The sequence below is a fragment of the Quercus robur genome, chromosome 9 (assembly GCF_932294415.1).
Source record: "Quercus robur chromosome 9, dhQueRobu3.1, whole genome shotgun sequence".
NCBI lineage: Eukaryota > Viridiplantae > Streptophyta > Magnoliopsida > Fagales > Fagaceae > Quercus > Quercus robur.
The window spans coordinates 50,332,303-50,345,785 of record NC_065542.1 but is presented as its reverse complement, the minus strand read 5'-3'; the positions used below and the strand labels follow the sequence as shown (position 1 = coordinate 50,345,785).

Below are 13,483 nucleotides of genomic sequence, written 5' to 3'. Positions count from 1 at the left end.
TGCATCTCTCACAATAGTTAATTTAAAAGTTTTGAGTGACACCACTGCAGATTCTTGACATGATGACTCCACATCTATGAAATTCTTATAGAAGGGAAGGGGGGGGGGGGGGGCAAGTATCTGGGTTCAAGTCTCTAAGAGGGAGGCTTTATATACATATACACTTAAATTATTTTTTAGAATGAGATATACACTTAGATTAGTTTTTAGAATGACATATATACTTAGATTAGCTTAGAGTAGAATTTATATCTTGTATAAAATAAAAAACGTTTTGAGTGACTCACTAATTATTATGATAATCTCAATAATATTAGTAAAAATTAAAATTTATTTTATGTAAAATTTTGAATTAATCCATGTATCGCATAGGAAAACTAAGAAAATCACTCACTATTTTATTATTATTACTCATTGTGAAACTTTACTATTTTTGGTAATTTTTATGTTTCGAGGGTATTTCAGTCATTTTTTTGTTTAAAGGGTATTTTGGTCATTTTTGAGTTTTGGGGGTTATTTTGGTAATTTTCTAGGTTTTGGGGATATTTTGGACATTTTAGAGGTTTTGGGGGGTATTTTGCCAATTTTAGAGATTTTGGTGGTATTTTGGTCATTTTAGTGGTTTTTTTTAGCATATTTGGTGATTTTAGAGATATTGGGGGTATTGCGGTCATTTTCAAGGTTTTATAGGTATTTTTCTCTTTTTAAATATTTTGGGGATATTTTGGTCATTTTAGTGGTTTTTGAGCATATTTGGTAATTTTAAAGATATCGGGAGTATTTTGGTCATTTTAGAGGTTTCATGGATAATTTTGGATGTCCAATGGTATATTGGTAATTTTGGAAGTGTAGGGGTATTTGGGTCATTTTAGGTATTTAAGGGTATTTCGGTAATTTTGGAGGTCAAGAGGGTATCCAAGTAATTTTAGAGGTATTTAGGCCATATTGGGTTAAATGAGTGAGTTACTAATTAAATGGGTTGAATTGGTAATGAATAATTAATTTATATATAAACAAGTCATAAATGGATAAATGCGTAATTACACATCCAACCCATTTATGACCCGACCCGCCTATTTGCCACTCCTAATGTAATGAAGGAATAGGAAATTTATTTATTTATTTTTTTCTTAAGTTTGTTGTGGTAAAATAAAAGGAAAATTATTGAATACTCCGAGAGTACCATAAATACGTACACCCTTCTCTCACATGAATTGTGAGTTCAACCATAAATTTAATTAGTGGGACCCACAATGATGTGAGAAGAGAGAATACGCATTTATGGTATTTCGAGAGTACCCAATAATGACCCAAAATAAAAGGATTGGAAATAATAATGGAGAAAGATCACAAACGTTTGTAACAAGGTGGCGTAGTAGTAGAAACTAGAAACGTTTTAAGACTCATCACAATTGGGAATTCGTAAATTCAAGTAATGATAAATTCAATAGGAGCGCAAGTAGTCACACATCATAACACATGCAAGGTTTAAGTTGTGTAGGGGCACTGACCATAATTATAAGCTCTTTTTGGGTAAATTATGTCTTTGTTCTCTAAATAGGTTGTATGTTAATTAAATTGGTCCCTGCTAAATGGAATATACTCATCCTTATCATCCATATTATTATGAGCAGCTCATTTTCAGCTAAAATCATAATTTTAATGACTAAAATTAACACATTTGAAAAGGAAATTACCAATTAGATATTGAATAAAAGTAGGGTCTTGTTAACTGGTGCCTTTAGGATAATAGTTAATAAATTATATTAAGAAAGTTTTTAACAACACTTTCATGAAAATATAAAAACCAGTCAAAAAATTAATTGCTTTTTTTTTTTTTTTCATAAAATATTTCTAAAAATAGTCTCTAAACGAATACAAATTTTCTGTACCATTTTTTATATTTCACTTTATGTTCTACCAATCATAACTTGCTATGTATTTAATTTATTTTTATTTTAAATTTTAGTTATTCTATAAGAAAAGTTAAACAAATATATGACAAATTGTAATTGATAAAACATAAAATGAAACAAAAAAAAAATAATACAGAAAATTTGTATTCCTAAACCAAACTCCCTTGCGCATTTGCTAATATTTTTCATAAAAGTAATATGAGTCATGTTAACGAGTGCCATTAGGGAATTGGTTAACAATCCATTTTAGGAAAATTTTAACATCACTTTTATGGGAAATGAAAAAATCTGTTAAAATATTAATTGTTTTTTTTTTTTTTTTTTTTCATTTTTCCATAAAAATTTTCTTTAAATAAATTGTTAACCAATAATCTAAGGAAATTCGTTAACATTTCCCAAGTAATATTTAGTGTCATGCTAACTAGTAGTTATTAAAATAAATGATTGATAGTAAAAAGTGGGGAAAGTGTTGTTCTCAAGGCCGTTTGGTATGGTAGTTTAAGCAACGCTTTTCAATTTCTAGATTACATTAAATATATTTTTACACATTTTTTTACTTACACATTTTTTTAAAAAATACAAATAATATTACTCAATTGGCCTAAAGTAGCTAAAATGATAGACATTTCTAGACTACATCATATATATTTTTACGTACTTTTTTACTTACACATATTTTCAAAAAATACAAATAATATTACCCAATTGTCCCTAAAACAGCTAAAATAATAAATATTTTTAGATTATATTACATATATTTTTACACACTTTTTTACTCGTTCATATTTTTCATAAAATACCAATAATGTCACCCATCTGTCCCTGAAGCAGCTAAAATGATAGACTGTGCCAGACTCATTCATTTATGAGTCTTATGACAACATGAAAAAGAAGGTTGTGATATTTATAGCGATCTTAATTCTCCAACTCCAACATTTAATGCCTCAACTGCTCACATATATTTGCACAGATAGATGTCACTGCGGCAGCTACAATGGTAGACCGTGTCAGACTCATTCATTTATGAGTTTATGACAACATGAAAAGAAAGGTTGTGACATTACATTTAATGCGTCAACTGCTCACATTTATTTCCACAGATAAACGTCCCTGCGGCAGCTAAAAAGGTAGACTGTGGATCCACAAACCACATCCCACACCAACCATTAACCAAGTCTCAAGCAAGAGAGACACACACAATGTATGATGTGAGTCACACAAATGTCTTCCTATGCGAACTCGGATGATCGATCGAGGCTGCACGGGTTAACCGCTGACTTGTGTCATCTATTTATCGTTATGTAGGATCACGTGCACGTGTCCCTACTCTGACCTCTCTCTCTGTCTGTCGGTGTAGTTTTACCGACTATATTTGATAATGGTGTTAAAACAATAAAAATTATTATTTAAATATCATAATACATATTTTTATAAAATTTAAACAATGTCGTTAGAAATCTTTTCCTTGATTGACATATATCTGTATACTCTGAAGTTAAAATCTTAAACAACACAGAAGATTAAAAAAAAAGAAAAATACATAAGACAAAGTCTCACTTACCCTTACCAAAAAAAGAGATGATTATAATCGATATGGTCAACTTTAATATGTCATATGGATTCTATGGAGTGAGTTTGAATTTACAACATAAGCAAACAAATCTTTTTATTTGAAATTTTGGGATAGGTTCTCAATCTCTCAAGATACTTGTAGCATTAAGGGTCCAATGACAAACCCATAATGTTTTATTGGAATTTGATGCTAATTTTGCGACAAAATTGAAGGAGAGAGTCATACACGAGAGTTTCAAGAAAAAAAAAATGGTGGGGTTTTGAGAATAAAGAGTGTTGGCATTTCTCACCAAAAAGTATTTCAATTTTCATTAATATAGCAGGTATTTTAGTGAGAATTGTAACTATTGACTAAAATTAATTTTATAGTCAAACTTTGTCATCCACTTACAAAGTCAAATTTGGCCTTTAAATTTGGAAGTTACCCAAATGACCCAGTCAATGTCTTAAGCAAAAGTCTGGTTTTTATAATAATTTCATTTTCACTTAGTCAAAAAACATTATAGAAAGTTATCTCACTTTTCATTTTCCTTGGTGGTGGCATTGCCTTCAAAATTGTTAGAATATTACCACTAGCATGGCCTTAATTTTATTCTCCATAACAAAAATTGTAGGCTATCAAGCAAGTTAATCTCTCTCTCTTTCTCTTAATAATAATTTAATATATTAATGGAACAAATTCTAGTTTTCTGAAGAGAACATGCAAATTTACCGCTCATTCGTTATTTAATATATTAATGGAACAAATTCTAGTTTTCTGAAGAGAACATGCAAATTTACCGCTCATTCGTACTTTAAAGTACGAATGAGCGGTAAAATTAAATCATTATCAAGAGAAGAGTAAGGCTAATGATTAGTTGTGCCTAGGCACTGAGAGCCTTCTTCACAATGATTCAGACGTTGCTCTTGTTTTCTGACTTTTTGAATTTAGCTTTATCTTATCTGTTGGTGTTGGTATTGGTGTTGGTGAGATATTAATTGTTTTTGAGTGTAATAATTGTGAAATTTTCTGATTGGTAGTTGGTTTTTGTGATTGGGGGCATGAGGTTTGTCTATTGAGTGGGGTGGAGGGTGGATGGGCACGTGGGGCTGGGTGGCATATTTGAATTGGGGAAAGTAAATGCACATGAGATGTGTGCAAGTGCAACTAATAAACAATAATTTAATTAACCAATAATTAACTGGGGAAAACAACTAATAAATAATAATTAATAATCTAATTAATCAATACATTATAAAAGACAAACAAATTAATGAAACAACTAAAAAACAGTAATTAATAATTTTATTAATATTTTAAATGAACTTATAGTTTATTATTTATTCTTTTGCTATCTTGGGAAAAATTCCTGGGAAAATTCCTGGGAACTTATAGAAACACCCTGGGAAAAATTCCTAGAATCGCCACTGCATATTTAGATGAAATCTAGTACATTTAGTTGCCTTAGCTAATTTTAATTGATGAAAATAAGCTTGTAGGGTATTTGACTTAAATTAAAGTTGCCAAAGAAGACCAAAGTTTTTGTCAAGTATCTTTCCCCGATTAATATTATCGACACATAAAAATGTACAATTTTTTGTCACAACTCGCCACATGACAAGTTGTGATTAATATATGTATGATTATGGGACATGTGGAGACACACTCACCACTCACAACTCATCATGTGTCGAGTTATAGTACAAAATTGTACATTTTTTATGTCACCATAGCATGACTCATCTTTCACTAATGTGAACGGGTTTTCAAGGTAAACGTAATTTAATTGTGGGTCCTTGACAAGTGGACGAGAGCTTGCACACGTCTAATAACTCATTTAACTTTATTTATAAAAGAAGAAAAATTGATTTTATTTTTTTATTTTTTATTTTTTTATATGGCTATAAAGCTCTCTATATTTTATTCTAGCTAGTCAACCACAAGTCCTATTACTGTACTCTTCATTAGAAAAAATGATGAATCCTGCTAAAGGGAATACATCATTGCTTCTTCTCTCCCTTCTTCTTGTTTGCCCAATCTGCACTTCCCTTGACACCATAACACCAAACCAACCCCTTAAGGATGGTCAATTTCTACACTCAAACCAGAAAACCTTTGCACTTGGGTTTTTTAGCCCCGGTAGTTCCAGTCACCGCTACGTTGGAATTTGGTATAACCAAATCTCCGAACAAACCGTTGCGTGGGTTGCAAATAGAGACACTCCTCTCAAGGATACCTCTGGAGTCCTCTCCATCAACGGTAAGGGAAACCTTGTACTTCACACCCAAAACCAAACCACTCCTATTTGGTCCACCAATGTTTCTTTTTCTATCTCATCCACAAATAATTCTATGGCTAAGCTTTTAGATATAGGAAATCTTGTTTTGGTTCAACAAGATAGCCAACGTGTTACATGGCAAAGTTTTGATTATCCCACCAATACTATGCTTCCGCTTATGAAACTTGGGCTGGACCGGCGGACCGGGTTGAATCGGTTCCTAACATCTTGGAAGTCCAAAGATGACCCGGGAATTGGTAACCATTCATTTCGAGTGGTTCAAACTGGGTACCCTCAGACGAGCTTATACATGGGCCAGACTCTATTATGGCGTATGGGATTTTGGAATGGCGTCACATGGAGCGGTGTACCCCAAATTGCATCAAAGTTCTTCAAAGTTATCTCTGTGAATAATCAAGATGAAAGCACCTGGATGTACAGTATTGTTCCAAATTTACCCACAAAAGTTATTGTTAAAATGGTGGTAGATGAATCAGGAATTGTGGAACGATCCTTATGGCAAGAGACTACATGGGTCGAATATTGGTCCGCCCCACAAGAGTTGTGCGATAAGTATTTGAATTGCGGTCCAAATAGTTATTGTGACCCACACAATGAGGTCATTTTTGAGTGCAAGTGCTTTCCTGGATTTGAACCCAAGTCATCTCGTGATTGCATAAGGGAAAAGCAAGGAGTGTCCATGTGCAACAATGGAGAAGGGTTCGTGAAGTTGGCACATACGAGGTTGCCGGATACTTCAACAGCACATGCGGACATGAGTTTGAGTATGAAAGAGTGTGAGCAAAAGTGTTTGAGGAATTGTTCTTGTATGGCTTACGCAAGTGCAAATGGGAGTGAGGGAGGTATTGGTTGCTTGACATGGCATGGGGACTTGGTGGACACAAGAATATTTCCTGATTTAGGACAAGATTTATACATACGTGTGGATGCGGTTGTATTAGGTACTCTTAAATCTTTTTTCTTTAAAAATTTGGTAAAACATTTTATGAAAATACACAATGACTTTTCTCACTACATTTGGTGGTTGGGTCACTGATTTGGTGAGCTAGGTAGATGATGTCGGTAGTTTGGTGGTTAGAGCCACCACTCCGATGATCAGCGCTAACACTCAGGTAGCTAGAGCCATCACTCTGGCAACCAATGCTAGCAATCCAATCACTGAAGCTATTTGCTAGAGGTTTGATAACTGAAGCCACCATTCTGGTGGCCGGAGACGTCACTCTAGCAGTAGTTGCCCTTTGTCCGATTGTAGAAGACATCGTTTAAGCTACAATTATGACAGTCTAGTCACTAGACCTCCTACACCAGCAATTTTGGTGACTCAGCTACTAATTTTGTTTGTTTGCTTGAAAATATTTAATTGTCATACTAAATACCTGAAAATTTTATTTATTTTACTTCAAAACAAATAGTGTATTAGTCAAAGTTCATATCTATTGTATTATATTTGTCTGAAATTTATGCAGAATACTAGTTCAACATCTAATCTGCCCTATGGTACTAACCTTCTATGGTACTAACCTTAAAGTTGATTTAGGTCATACTATTGAAAAATGATTTTCTCTATTTAAAGTAGATCTATTTCAGATTACAAATCTAAATGAGTATTACATTCCATATGGGAAAGAAATTATATATGGTTTTTTTAAATTATCTAAAAATATCAAAATTTTCACAATGCTGTCTTATTTATTTATTTTTTTTTTGAAGAGTATCTATTTCATATAATTCAAAACTCAAATGATGTGTGGAGAAGTTGAAATTATTTAAGAGTTGTATACCCCTAACAACACAAGATTTCTACAATTATATTCATCACTCGTAGTAGGTCCTACTATGTAATACTTGTTTTATTTTATTTTTATATAGTTACAATAATAGGAGAGAGAGAGAGAGAGAGAGAATTTGAATTATGATTCTACTTATATTAATAAGAAATACTCTCTTGGCGTTTGACATTGTTGTAAAAAAAATAGGTTTGCAATTTTTGTTTTTTGTTTCTTCTTTTAACACGTTTTCGGCCTCAAAAAACAGAATCACGTATGGACATGACATTGTTGTGAGAACATGTTTGTCTTTTTGTTTTGTTCTTTTGATATGTTGGACCTCAAAATGAGAAACGCATTTTCTCCTTTTTTTTAAAAAAAATAATAAAATCACATATTTTCCTTAAACTCATTGTTTCATCCTTACTCAACTGCATCAATAAATATTTATATTCAATCAACTTCTGAAATTTATGATGTCATTTGAATATTTTTTTATTTTTTTTTACTCAGCTCAATATGCTAAGAAAAATGGTCTTACTCAGAAAAAGAAGACGCTGGCAATTTTGGGAGTTTCTGTTGCTGTAATGTTTCTTCTTATGGTCTCAATTGTGTATTGTTTTGTAATGAAGAAGAAGAAAGGTAAGGAAGTTTAGAGCAATTTTTTAAAACCTATTTTTATACTTCTAAGGCTAGTGAACAAATGCTCCCAAGATTACTCCAACACTATGTTTCAGAGTTTATAAAAGAATAGGCAGAATACGTAAATCATGAAATAAAATTGAATAAAATGGAATGGAACTTGATATATTTTTCAAGCGTAGAAGTTGATAAAAGAAAAAATGAAAAAGAATTGGATATGTTTTGTTATTATCCTCATAATCATTTCTTTGGATCCAAAGATGGTATACTAAAGCAACCAAGGAAAATTTTCAAATGCTATTCTTAAACTTCTTGCCTTTTAGCTTATGAATAAATGCATTAGCTCATTCCAGTTGCACATTCTTGTGTCTACCATACCCAAATGTCAAATTCAAAAGAAAGAACACTCGATCTCGAAGATGACATGATCAAAAATCCCTTTTGACTTCTACAAAAAACATACATGAGCACCGTTGTACCCCATTTTACAAGCCTTTCTTGGGAGGGAAACTTGTCCTTCATTGCCAGCCAAGATATGAAGGACTTGTTGGGAAAAGCTGCTTTAGACCATACCAATTTCTACCATTCATTGAGACATACATGTTTCTTATTTAATTCTACTCTGAATTGCAATTCATCCTTCATTGCCAGACAAAGACAAAGCATTAAGGAATGCTTAGAAGTAGCTGCTTTAGGCCGTATCACTTTCCACCATTCAGCTGTGTCCATCTTGTTTCTTATTTCACTCTAGGTTGAAATTCATGTGACTTTTCCATATTTAGATGAAATCCGGTACATTGAGTTGTCTTAGCTATTTTAATTGATGAAAATAAGCTTGTAGGGTAGTATCTTTTGATCTGATAAGTTTCCAAGGCTACTGCATTTCTTTCAGAATATTGGATACTTTTGCAAACTCAGAAATTGCAGTATCATACACCCCCTTTTCGACAAAGTTGGGGATCAAAACACCTTTAGTTTGTCAATTATCATGCCACATGGATAATTTTTTCATCCTTTCAACTAAAAGCTTGATGAATGGCCTAAGCAATTCCCTGACATCTAAAGATTTTCGCCAACCTCATCAGCAGGCTTGAAGAACTTTCATCACCCATAAGCACTTACCTCTCAGAAAAGTGCATTTTAACCAAATGGGATTTCCTGTCAATGATAAATAGAAAATTGTAAACTTCAATTTTTCCTCTATTTCATTCTTTTATTTTAGTGTGTTTCTCAGTTTTATTAAATTAGGCTTTTGTGTGAAAATTCCTAATTGGACAAATACGGTTACTAGCATTATTAATTACTTGTTTTATTACAGAGAAGAGGCATAACACATATTCATATAGTGCTGACTCCACTTTACAATACTTCGAAGACTCTCCAAGTAAAAGGGACCTCGATGGAACTAGAAGAAATTCAAATTTGCCATTATTTGATCTAAGAACCATTATTGCAGCTACAGATAACTTCTCTATTGCTAACAAGCTTGGCCAAGGTGGTTTTGGCCCAGTTTATAAGGTAGTCTCATTGAACGAGTCCTAGAATTTGCATAATCTCATTTCAAGTGTGTTTATGCATCATAAATTCTATCATGAATGTTTACAGGTACTCATTGAGTATGAATTTGTTGTGTACAATTGGGCTTCCCCAAATAATTCACCAAGTTGAGTTTCTTTCAACAATTGTGCACAATGATAAAATGATATTTGGACTTCAATTGCAGGGTTTGCTACAAAATGGAAAGGAGATAGCAGTAAAAAGACTATCAAAATTCTCTGGACAAGGAATAGAACAATTCAAAATGGAATCTGCACTAATTGCTAAACTCCAACATATAAACCTTGTGAGAATTTTAGGTTGTTGCATTCATAAAGAAGAGAAGATGTTGATCTATGAGTACTTGCCAAATAAAAGTTTGGACTTTTTCATTTTTGGTATGTCTTCTTTTTCACATTAACCTCACCCATCATCACTAGAAAACAATCCTCCCATTACAAACATATTAGTTCCAAATAGTAGGATTTATACGTATGTAAGAAAGCACGAATGCAACATAATCTAATCCAAGTTCTCATTTCTTCATTTAGATGAAACAAAAAGGTCATGTTTGGATTGGGAAAAGCGATTTGAAATTATATGTGGAATTGGTCGAGGGATCTTATATCTTCATCAAGACTCAAGATTAAGAATTATCCATAGAGATTTAAAGGCTAGCAATGTTCTACTTGATAATGCATTGAATCCAAAAATTTCAGATTTTGGTTTGGCCAGAATTGTTGGAGGGGACCAAATTGAAGCTGATACAAATTGCATCGCTGGAACATAGTAAGTATGCTAGAAAATAAAGATATACATTTTTAACCGATTACTTGACTGCCATTTTTACATCTAAGGAGAGTGCAAACTACAGGCCTATGTAAGAAAAAAATACTAAGGATATCTTTGTAATTTGCTTTCATATTGTGATACTTCAAATTTTGCAGAGAGATGCTACGTCTACAACAGTTTTACAACATTTTTACAACAAATCACAAGTGATTAGTTGTTATTGGTTCAAATTTGAAACTAACATTAAGATTACTTTTTTGCCCTAACAATAACAACCAGCAACAACCTGCCACTTAGGATTTGTTGTAAAAATGTTGTAAAAATATTGTAGACATATCATTTCCCAATTTTACATGTATGTTAGTGCCCAAAGGGCTATCTTTGATCATTTTATGTTGAGGTTCAATATCTTCCTTTTCATTGTGCTATGACAGTGGTTACATGTCACCTGAGTATGCAATGCAAGGACATTTTTCAATAAAGTCTGATGTATATAGCTTTGGGGTATTGCTACTGGAGATCATTACTGGGAAAAGGAATGGTACTTACCATCATGATGGCCCTTCCTCAAATTTGATTGGACATGTAAGTACATGTGCAAACAATGATTGCAAATTAAGCATATATTGTTGATCCTAATATGATTAATATCTTGTCTCAGGTTTGGGATCTATGGAGAGAAGACAATTCCATGAAAATAGTCGACCCATTACTAGATGAGACCTACCCTGCTAATGAAGTTTCAAGATGCATTCAAATTGGAATTTTGTGTGTGCAAGAACAGGCAATAGACCGGCCAACCATGTCAACTATTGTTTTCATGTTGGGTAATGACACTCCTCTTCCTTCTCCAAAACAACCTGCATTTATTTTGAAGGGTACTTACAATAGTACAGACAGATCAACTAGTGCAGCATCTAATTCTATAAATGAAATAACACTTTCTAAAATTGACGGTCGTTAAAACCCCAAACTATTTGAAGCAAGTGTACAAATATTCCATTACAACATAGGATCGAGTTACTCTAAGGGCATGTTTGGTAGACTGTAATAGGCGTTGTAATGTAATAGTTATTCCTATGGTTTAGTTATCCTTTAGTTTGGTTATGTTTTTATTATAAGGAATAATCATTCCTTATGAATAACTATTCTTCAAAATGAGGAATAACTATTCCTTTTTAAAAGGTTGTATTAGCTATTCCTTAGTAAATGCAATCATTTCAAAACTTAATATATTTTCAAATATACAAACTTTCCATATACATCTAACAATTATAAAAATAAAAAATCATAAAAAATAATACATATCTCTCTTAAATTTAAAAATAACAATTTTTAAGGAGATATAATTGTATGAGTAAGAAATTTCCTAAAATAAATGTTAAGTTTCATTCTAATGTTATACCTCACAACAAACTAATGAATAGGTTTAGTTATTACATTACAAAAAATTTTATTCCTAGTAATAAATATTACAATTTCTGTCGTAATCCTCATTCAGTGTACCAAACGTACCCTAAGTCTACTCTACATTACTATTTTTTTTTTTTTTTGGTATGAACAATTGAACATAATGTATGCACTGTAAAATTATTACAAAAAAAAAGATAATATATAATATTACACAAACTATTATTGTCCAGAACTTGTGATGAAATCACTACCATCTCCTTTAGCTTTTTCTTTCAAGTGGTTTCTGAAATTAATATACAAAAAGTTAATTGCGTATAATGTTCCGTGGAGATAACTTCATTGGTTTTCAGAACAAGATGTCCAAAGTTACAAAGATCTTTTCTTTTGGTGTGAAATTTACCAAGTTTAACCATGAAGATTTAAAAGAGGAATGCTGAATGCATAATACTGGAATTTAATTTGGATTTCAGGGTGTTTTACTAAAAATGGAACCATTGTATTTATGAATTGTGCCAAGCCTATTGATATGCTTGGGTATGGCTAATATTTTTAACTTAAAGAACACTTCAACCAAGACAATATTACAAAATAAGATAGAGCAATAGTTTATAACTTTGATGGCAAATCCTCTTGTACAGCAAGGAGAAGTGTGAAAAAATGGGTGACAAAAAATTGTAATCATTTCCTCATTTTTGCTTAAATTTGGTCCAATTCTACTTTTGTGTTCACTTATATTTGTGAAGGTGCCTTATAAAGAGTGTGTGATTCTCTCCTTGAAGTTCAACTGAAAAAAAAAAAAAAAAAAGAAGCTCAAACTAGTTTTCACAACATCAGCATCATATGGACCAAATTAGTGTTATAGAGCAGGACACAAGTGATGAATATAATTGTAGAAAATCTTATTATGTTAGACATCTACAAATTTTAAACAATTTCAATTTGTCAACCTGCTACTTATAGGTTTGCAATTTTATTTTATTGGTGAAATGGGGATAGGTTTGAAAAAATTTTAAGAAAAAGAGAAGATCCATTGAGAGAATTTTAATATTTTTTGGGATGGTTTAACGAAACTATAAATAACTAATAAGTTGCCCATGCGATGCACATATAATTTTGTGACATTTTATGTAAAACAGTTTTGAATAATTTTGTACATAAATTATAGAGAAAAAGTAAACTAAATTAGAGTAAAAAAAACATATATATTTTGAGATATTAAAAATTGGTTTAGTAGCTTCACTACATATTTGTAGCCTTCTTAAGGTAAGATTATTATTTTTTTAAATCATGAAACCAAAAATAAATGCAAAAGAGTAACGGGACCATGAAAATCAACTAATTTGTATTGTGTTCATATATTTCATACCATGAAATAAAAGTATACTCAACTCTTTGACTGTCTTCCACTCATCGATAGTGCGACATTAAGACATGGTATGGGCAAGTGTATATGCATGTGTCTTATAGATGATTTAAAATTAAACCATAGTAGAGTATGACTTTACATTGCACACCAAATATTCTCTCTACTTATATACCCAAAACAAAAACTAACTAACCAAATTAC

At 31.9% G+C, this 13,483-nt stretch overlaps 1 protein-coding gene across 2 annotated transcripts; it reads left to right on the top strand.

The window, feature by feature from the left end:
- Nucleotides 1-5,395: 5,395 nt before the first annotated feature.
- On the top strand, nt 5,396-12,724 carry LOC126698914 (G-type lectin S-receptor-like serine/threonine-protein kinase At1g11410). Of its 2 annotated transcripts, XM_050396423.1 has the most exons (7): nt 5,396-6,708; nt 8,047-8,175; nt 9,494-9,693; nt 9,899-10,109; nt 10,263-10,500; nt 10,938-11,088; nt 11,165-12,724. In XM_050396423.1, the coding sequence occupies exons 1-7, from the start codon at nt 5,442-5,444 to the stop codon at nt 11,465-11,467; spliced, it is 2,499 nt and encodes an 832-aa protein (XP_050252380.1). In that variant the 5' UTR covers nt 5,396-5,441; the 3' UTR covers nt 11,468-12,724. The 2 variants fall into 2 exon arrangements, with proteins under 2 accessions (XP_050252380.1, XP_050252381.1); XM_050396424.1 differs by lacking the exon at nt 8,047-8,175.
- The last annotated feature ends 759 nt before the right edge of the window (nt 12,725-13,483 follow it).

What these genes read in the sequence shown, in the direction of transcription:
- LOC126698914 (XM_050396423.1), top strand. Translation starts at nt 5,442, where the DNA reads ATGATGAATCCTGCTAAAGGGAATACATCATTGCTTCTTCTCTCCCTT. An exon ending in TGTGGATGCGGTTGTATTAG is followed by an intron (nt 6,709 to 8,046) that starts GTACTCTTAAAT and finishes TTTTTTACTCAG; the next exon opens with CTCAATATGCTAAGAAAAAT. An exon ending in CCTCAAATTTGATTGGACAT is followed by an intron (nt 11,089 to 11,164) that starts GTAAGTACATGT and finishes ATCTTGTCTCAG; the next exon opens with GTTTGGGATCTATGGAGAGA.